Below are 9245 nucleotides of genomic sequence, written 5' to 3' on the forward strand. Positions count from 1 at the left end.
CTGCTACGCTGGGACAGTGTGTGAAGGCAAGCTGGACTAGCCATGTTGTTGTTGTGTCTGTAAAGCTAGAAAATTACTGTCGATGAAGTGACTGACTGTGATCCTGACTTTGGTTTTTTTTGTTTTTGGACATAAACCAACTGAATGTAAGTTGCCACTGAGGTTTGTTTCAAGGTTTATTCGGTTTTTTTCTTTTCTTTTTGAACTTGTAAGATACAAAGTTGGCGACTAGCTGTTAATGGCTAACGTGAGTTTGTGTCAAAGACAAAGTAGCTACAGTTAGCTAGCTAGTGTAGTACCTCTGCAAACATGATAATGACTAACTAACTACTTCCACAATGCGTGTAAAGTGGTTTATTACAGTAATAACCCATGATAAATTGACGCTATCACAGTCTTGACTCTCCTGAAGCGTATGTAGCTACTTAATTTGGATAAGCTAAGCTAGTCAAACGGTGAAGCTAGTTGTTAGTTATCGGCACTGCTATCCTCCGTATCGTTAACGTCAGCTTTCAGGATACATTTCGGTACTACTTCAAAAGAGCACTATCCATTTCCATTACATTTTACCTCATGTGTTCGCCGTATTTACATGTGTGATTACTATCTGGTCTCACCCCCACCCCCAGATCTCGCCTTACAGAACAGAAGCTCGGTTGTTCTCTTCGTCGGTATCACCTGCTAACATCCATGTTAGCATCTAGCCTGTCCGTGTAAATGCTGTTCACTAGAATGGACCTGTTGAACTCTCAGTTCCTGGACAAGATGAACAATAACATCGGGAGACTGCACTATGAAGGTTAGTTTGGCATTGTTTGCTTGTTGAAATGGGTCCGTAGGCTGTGTTTTTTTTAAACACAGCCTAGGTGTAACCTAAAAATTGACAAGTTGCGGTTGTTTCCTGAACTACCAACAAACTCCTTTTTGATGTGCGAATGACATTAACTTTTACCATTTACTGAACTCTACGTCTTACATACTATTCACATACTTAGAATTAGTCTCTGCTCTAATTCACGTTCATTTATTCCTCATTAGTTATTAATGAATGTCTGATTAATCCTCAATGAAGCTGTAAGAGAGCAAACATACAGTAGTGCATTATATTTATTTATAGGGGAAAAAAGACATTCACAATCACTGTATATCGTCCAGAAGTACATTTTATAGATTTTTTCTTTAATGTCCATTTTTGGCGGTTTTAATAAACGCAAATCAAATTTGGACATTTTGCATTTAAAAATAAAGTCAATCAGCTACACAAAATGATGCATTGTATTACCTTTTTGTCTATACTCAGGGTCACATTGGGAAAAGTCCACCTAAAGTATATGTATATAGGGTATTTTTTTTTACAGCTTTCAATGTAAAAATGGGACATATTTGACCCTCAACAGTATGTAAGGGTTAGGTTAGCACAGCTGAAACTGGTAAGTGTTTAACATAATGGAGAATAGACATAACTTTTTGTTAAATGTATGGTCAGTAATTAAAAATTATATAAACTATATCACAAGAGGCCTCAAGTGGGTTTCACCTTTTATTTGGGGGTGGAGCAGTCCTTTCAGTTACATGTGACACAGTGCCAGCGATTGGTAAGATAACTTTTAATCTCAGTTTTTCACATATATCATATCACTCCTGTTCTTCAACAACTTCACTGGCTTCCTGTCAAATTTCGCATAGACTTCAAAATCCTGCTTCACACTTTCAAGGCCATCCACAACCTCACCCCCCCATACCTCTCTGACCTCCTCCACATCAACACTCCCTCCCGGGCACTCAGATCAGCCTCCTCCATCAGCCTCGCTGTTCCCTCTGCCCGTCTGTCCACCATGGGGTCCAGAGCCTTCAGCCGCTCTGCCCCCCGCTTCTGGAAGTCCCTCCCCCCCGACATCAGGAACATTAACTCTCTATCCATTTTCAAATCCCGTCTAAAAACCCACCTTTTCAAACTTTCATACTCACTTTAATTTATCATCCACCCTGCAGTTTTCTGATTGTATTTGTTTTTATTGCACTTACATGTGTCCCTTTTGGCTCTTTTAATTGTTTTTTATCTGTATTGTAAGGCGACCTTGAGTGCCCTGAAAGGCGCCTTAAAAATAAAATGTATTATTATTATTATTATTATTATATAAAATATTAAATCCAAATGATTTACATTTCTAGTGGATGTTTGTTAAAATGCTTGTTTTCTCCTCATTCCACTTGTCAAATGTACTATAGAAAACCTTGGCGTTTCAGTACCCTTACAGCACATTGTTGACCTGAGGCAAAAAAAACAATATCTTGTTGGGGGAGATTTTATTGTGGATACATTTATTAAGGGACCCCCAACCTCCAGAAAAAAACATTTATTTATTCATTAATTCAAAATGGGGCAAAATGTGTTTTCCTCTTAAGTAATAATTCATAATATAGAAGGTTAATGATTCTCGTTAACTCTTAAGCTAATACTTATTTTAAAGTAACGCTAACCGATAACTGGTTGGGTTTGTGGTCAGGTTGGACTCAGGTTAAGGTAAAGAGAAACTCACGTCGACAGGGAAAAGTATTAAACACAACACCAGATAAGCGACCATTTCGCCATGACATGGTTCTAAATATGTACCCGCTTAAAAGATTTGTATATGGTCCAGAGTAATAACCGCAAACACTAACAGTCTTGCCATATTTAATGAAGTAGGGTCAAACTCAAGACTTAATGGAGGGGTTTACAGTCATAAGCTTCAGATAAACTTTTAAATGTATTTTTAAAACAAAATGCCTATGTTGACACACCCTGGATTTTGGCCCCCATCCCTTACATTTAAAAGCACATTTGAAGAGGATTTAATTGTCAGTATGAACAGGAAGATTGATTACATTGAGGAAAACCTATTTGAGTGTTTGTATGGGCACCTGACTATAGTTTTAAGACAAACTTAAAAAAATAGAGAACCTATACTTCAACAGTATTTGTGCACATGGGGGAGGCAAATGTATCCAAATCAGTCTTAAGCATAAAGTCAAAAGTTGTGCATGGGAACTTGACAATGACACAGTGTGTTGTCCCGTCACAGCAGGGATGTCAAACTCGTTTGAGTTCAGGGGCCACATACAAACCAATTTGACCTCAAGTTGGCCAGACCAGTAAAACCATTGCATAATGACCTACACATAATCAATAATACATATATTATAACTTTACTAGAATTGACAACATGTTTGACACCCCTGCATTACAGTGAACTTGATATCTCAGGAACTGGAGGGAATATCATTACACCTGGCACAAATGTCTACTTGGACTCAGGGATGAACTGATGATAATTTTGTGGTCAAAGGTCAAGGTCCCTGTACACATTTTTGGCCATAACTCAAATAACTTAAATTATTATTAAATTCCTTTCAGAGTTCCTCACTACAAATATTATATCTGTATAGACATAGATGTAAACTGCTCCACTCCATTACTCCACTGGTTGGTGGAGGCATACCACTGCAGAGTGGTATTTCTAGTTAAGAGTTGATTTTGTTTCAGAGGTGAATGAGTCGCTTGTCTGTTGGCCAATTGATACCAATAAATCAATGTCATCTCTGGAGACTTTCCATATTAAGAAAGTCAGAAGGGTAATCTGGATCAGGATTTAGTAGCCTTTTCTTTTTTAATGCTTTGGATGACATGTAGCGTAATAAAATGCATGATATCTCATAACCTGGCAGAGTGTGAAAGTCATAATTTGCGATTGTGGAATAACCACCGTCTACATTTTTGGATATTTATCCAGCACAGTCCCAAATGCTCTCCTTTGGGACCACAGACACGCAAGCTATTTATAAGCTTCTTTTTTTTTTAGGACTGAGTAAAATGTACTTAATTATTGAACATTTTTCTGCTTTGCCCTGCATAAGCGAACACATTTGTTGACTAAAACTGTAGTAATGATGGTTCTCTCTAACAGTGTAGAGAGACTTTCTACTAAGCACGGGATCATAGTTATGGTTTTAAGGACAACACAAACTAGCCTCAAAAGTCCTGTTGCTAAGTTTTCCAAGGCCATGACGATGCTAAATGTAGACGCATCAAACAATAGTAGTTTATTTATAGAGTCGTGTACCTACTCTGAGGCTTTAACCTAAATTAAAGTAGATTATTTGTGCTGATTTCTTTCCCACAGATGAGTCCAGGATGCCCTCCCTGCCCACTGCCATGTCCAACATGAGTGGGCCTCCTGCACACTGCCCAAGCAAGCGGAAGTATGGCGAAGAACAAATGGAAGACCGAATCAACTGTGATGATGACCACATGACCAAAATGAGCAGATTGTTTGCCACTCAGCTGTAAGGTTTATTATCCTGCACCAGTCTTGATGCTTTTGGTCAAACTCATTTAATTTCTTGTGTTGTAGATTTATTCATCTTTGAAGATAAATTATTATGAAGCTTTAACTGCCAGATCTTTTCTTTATTTGTACATCAACTGAATGCTTCATTTTGTGACACAGCCCTTTTACCACAGTGGTTAAAACAAATTATATAGTTGATATTACTGTAGTGAAGGGCACACTAAAACTCACATTTGTGCCTTTTTGCATACAAGAGCTTGAAAATGATATCTCTAAGTTGGTTTGTTTATTATGTCCAGCTATTAGAAATGCTTATGATAGGTAATCTTACAAATATTATATTTCCTTATTAGAGATAACTTCTATGGAATCATATTTCTCATTTCTCCAAACCCAAACATACGTATTCACTGCAATATTCAAAAGCAAATTCCAATAAATTGCTGTTATTTTCAGACCCTGACCATGTCCATTTCACCTCATGGAGCATCTTTGCTTCACATCTCTCTCACTACACTCCCCCTTCAACATCTCATCATTCAAAAACCTCTGCCCTAAACAGATTAGAGTATATATTATACATGTTGAATAGCAGTTTAGTTTTTTTTTTATTTAGCAGTCCTCTCCTGAATGGAGGGTGTCAAAATGTGGGTGTCTTGGCAGTCATAAGAGATGAGAGAAGACATGACAATCAATATATCTTTCCACGTCAGGAATGCAAATGAACAGCTGTGTGCTGTGTCATTTATCCACCCTGTTCATAAGCTTCTGACGGCAAATTAGATTTAAATTGTCCACGAAGAAAGATGAAAGTGTTTGTGGCATATGTTACATTTGTGCTCTCTTTATCAAGGGCCCGTCCCTCTGCTGGAGACAACCGTAATGAGCACTGGAGCCTGAGTCACAGTCCTGTGGAGCACATTACGTCCTCATCTAATGGTCTCCACGGAAACCACCTGTATGCTTCAATCTCTGGCTATGCTGTAGATCAGCCTCTGGCTCTGACCAAAAGCGGCCTGGACATTGGAGTTGGGGGTAGAGAGAGGTCTGTCATTGGTGGGCCTGTTGAGCGGCAGCAGGTATGTCACACTTAGATCAGATGTTCACAGTGACAAAAAAAAATATTAAAAGACACTTAAGTGTAACAGATTACATTGAGTGAAAACATAATCTGTTCTCTTTCTCTAGAGGATTTGTTTTTTTAAATTGCAGCTTTACAGAGTATCATGGTGATCAGGTTAAGACCACAATAAATTTAAGAATTTGTCTTGCATGATAGCCAGCTCAAATGTAATGGCGCAGATCTGTGAGGGTTCTTTTTTTTTTTTTTTTACTAACCCTTACATATTATTGTGAGTGTTTGCTGACGGTATGTTTTTTTTTTCCACCTATAGAATCGCCCCTCAGTTATTACTTGTGCCCCTGCGAGCAACCGCAATTGTAACCTATCCCACTGCCACATGAATGGCTGCTCTCCCAGCCTACCTACTGATGAAAGGAAGACCAATGGTAAGCTTGTTACACACATTGTGTAATCTAATACTTTATATATATTTGTTTCCCCCTCTGCAGTATTGTTTTGTTAATGAAACATTTCAGATGAAAGGGAATGCAATACATGTTATGAGAATGAACATATTTCTAAGACCAGAAGAATATATGTGTCATTTATATTTTCATCTAACTCTGCAACAAAGGGAATCAGTAATTGTAGCTGTGATGTTTTATGTATTACATGTTTGTATATTTAACTCGTGTTTTTCTCTCCTGTTCCCCACACAATGTTATTTTAGCTAATACAGTCTGTGATCCTGTGATTGAGGAGCACTTCCGTCGCAGCCTTGGGAAAAACTACAAAGAAGCGGAGTCTGTGTCCGACTCTGTGTCCATCACTGGTTCAGTGGATGACCATTTTGCCAAGGCACTGGGAGATGCTTGGCTCCAAATCAAGGCCAAAGGTGGGGGTCATCAAACCCCAGAGGCAGATCCATAAAGCTGAGGGGAGTAAACATTACAATCACTTCCTTGGTGTTCATATATGAGAGTGGAGATTGTCCACTGTCTTTTTCTTGCCAAGCATCAACTTCCCTTAGCCAAGAACAATATAAGACATATGATGCTCACTTAGCCTGTTCACTTGTGGACCTCGAGGTAAACCATTTATCAGAAAACTCAACTCAGATTTGGACTCTAAAATTGGCAAAGTGTCTCTCCTGAAGAGAAAAGAAATATTGCATAGTTTGGTTGACAATGTTGGCTGTGGAAACTGTACAATCATAGATTTTATGTTGCATTGATAATGAGATTCACACAGTGGTCAGTTGTTTAGGAGCTCATGTTCTGCTTTACCTGCCTTTCACCTACCTTGATAGCCAAAGAAATTCCCTGCCTTTTCCATCAGCATACAAGCCATAGAAGTGGTTTTCTCACTAAGTGCTAACCTTCTCATTGTTTTTGTTTTAAAATCACACTGCTTTTAAATCTTATATTACTTGAAAAGGAATGCCAGGTCTCATTTGCACTATTACATTTCTGACCATTTAGGTAGCAGGTTACCTGTGTTTAAAAAAAAAAAAAAAGCGACTTTTGAAATTGTGATAATGCAATTAAGGCTCTGGTTCCCCCTCTGCTTTCTGAAACACTAAAATTAATCTAATCCTGAACTGGACGTATCCACTGTTAACTAAATAATTTTAGTTTCCCTTCTGTATGCTCACTGTGGCTGATTACTTAGTAAACTAATATCAATCATAGTAGATATCTCTGTAACTAGGAAGCATGTTTCAAATAGCTGGATTCTATTACAAACCTTTATTCTATACTATATATTTACTCAGAATTTATTTTTTATCTGTAACATTTTAGAAATACTCACTGCTGGTACAGTCGTACTCAATATATTTTTTGTATCTGGTTTTCATTACTATATGTAGGTGTATAACTTAGCATCCATCTACAAATCACAGCCTCTGGCAAGGTTGTCTGAATGCAGTTTAATAGGCTACATTGCTTTGTTATTCTATGGAGCTGGATGCTATTGCCTATACATGACTGAATACAGCTAAATCTCACCCTCTGTAGCACAGTCTATTAGCAATGCCTTTATTTATTCTGAACACGTTAGTTTCATGTGGACTTTTAGTAAAACGTAGGGACAACAGAATTCTAACTTTGATTTGTTTCTTACGAGAACGGCAATGAGACATTTCCATTGATTCAATGACAAAGCAGTTGATTTTGTTTAAAACTAAAAATTTAATGCAATATGGGTGTCCTTAATTCACGAGTAGGTATCAACATCCACCATGACTGTCACTTCAGTTGTATTTAGCAAGTACTGTTACAATTTTTTGTGAGTTTAAATCCAGGTCACGTCATTGTGTGAGCTGCAAAAATCTTCCTCATCATGGAGAAAAGGTGTAAGTGAGTCACAAAGTATTTTACGCAGTTGAGTTTTGTTTAAATTAATTTCTCACCCTTTTGAAATTCTCTACTTATAGTAGCGTAACCTATTTGTCAACACTGATTAAGATATGGTATTGTAAATTCAGATTTTTTTTTAAAATTTCAATTGTCTGTGAAAACAAACATTTGTATTAATATTTTACAGTTTTAAAATTGTTACATACGCTATCCTGTCATTATATTTTATTTTACTCATATAAGACTATCATTGCGCCGCGCGGAATGATCATAGATGTTTTGTTTCTATTAAGAGTAGTGTTCTCATATGTAGCATGGAGGTTCATTATCTTCTAACCATGCATTTCATCTTTCTAAAAGTTGATTATTTTCCCACATTTGTCAGATAATGTATAAGTGCAGGAACACAACAGTCTTTTGATCAAAGACTTTCTTGGTGCAGTTTCAGAAAGACCTCTGTGCTAACAGTTTAAAGAGTTTGTTTAGCTTTCTGTGTGTACCATAGTGGGATTTAGGGCTTATCATGGGATCTACTTGTTTGACACAAGTAGGTTTTTCAGTAATATGTTTGGGGTATTAGTCCATTGTTATTTAATTGCTATATTTAGACTATCTGTATCTCAAAGACTGTTTGCAGAAAGTACCTGCTCCATGTGTCAACCACATAGAGGGAAAAAAAGCAACATTTGTATACTTATGTCCTTATTTCTCTGGAAGAAAGCACCACTGTTTTGTACTTAATTTCTTCCAAATAAAGATACAAATGCCTACCTTTGCAGAGGCTGTTTTTTGTCATCCCCTTTAAAAAATAAACTGACTTACTGCTGTCATAAGAGCAAATAATATATGTATGCAGTTTTTGTTGCATTTTTTAAACTTGCTGTCACAAACTGTCTCATTTCTGTTCCAATTTCCTTTCAAGTCAACAAAAATTTGTTTTTTCTCTCCATGTAAATAATGAAATAGGCATCTTACTTTAGTTCAAGGATAGCTGGATGTGAGTCTATAATTATTGGGGTATGATGACAATATAGTGGGATACCAGCCTATGTCGGATTTCTTTGCTGACTGATCTAAAGTAGGACCAATCAGGTGCAGCGTATGGGGTACTTACAGGAATCATAGTTTTTTTGTTGATGATAGTATTTTTGTCATGCATTTAGTGACAAACAGTGAGTTCAACTTCAAGTAAAACTGGTTATTTATGAAATGTGTAGAGCAGGTTTATGCTTCTCTCTCAAACAGGAATGTATTGATAGAAACGCTATGTAGACTTCTCAGTGTTGTAGACACTCAAGTCAATAAGGAGGTGGTTACACTGATTAGAGAACCTTTCTGAACCAAGCAATCAGGCTCACTCTGTTTTCATTGGACAAACGCTGCCACTGAAAAAAAAAAGATTTCTCAGTGTTAACCAGACTGTTTTAGAGGGACAAGCTGATGACGAATGTTTTATTACAGTAAACCTTATAAGCTAAGTCTGATTATATG

At 37.2% G+C, this 9245-nt stretch overlaps 1 protein-coding gene across 1 annotated transcript; it reads left to right on the forward strand.

Moving 5' to 3' along the window:
- vgll4a (vestigial-like family member 4a) lies at positions 1-8575 on the forward strand. The gene is made up of 6 exons (XM_062427697.1): positions 1-146; positions 630-799; positions 4164-4326; positions 5185-5410; positions 5726-5840; positions 6125-8575. Exons 2-6 carry the CDS (start codon positions 718-720, stop codon positions 6322-6324), a joined length of 786 nt encoding a protein of 261 aa, XP_062283681.1. The 5' UTR covers positions 1-146; positions 630-717; the 3' UTR covers positions 6325-8575.
- Positions 8576-9245: the final 670 nt, after the last annotated feature.

This window comes from Scomber scombrus, chromosome 10 (assembly GCF_963691925.1).
Source record: "Scomber scombrus chromosome 10, fScoSco1.1, whole genome shotgun sequence".
Lineage (NCBI taxonomy): Eukaryota > Metazoa > Chordata > Actinopteri > Scombriformes > Scombridae > Scomber > Scomber scombrus.

Excerpts from the sequence above, each read along its gene's own strand:
- vgll4a (XM_062427697.1), top strand. The coding sequence starts at position 718 with ATGCTGTTCACTAGAATGGACCTGTTGAACTCTCAGTTCCTGGACAAG. Across the intron at positions 800-4,163 it reads CGGGAGACTGCACTATGAAG|ATGAGTCCAGGATGCCCTCC; the intron begins GTTAGTTTGGCA and ends TCTTTCCCACAG. Across the intron at positions 4,327-5,184 it reads AGATTGTTTGCCACTCAGCT|GGCCCGTCCCTCTGCTGGAG; the intron begins GTAAGGTTTATT and ends CTCTTTATCAAG.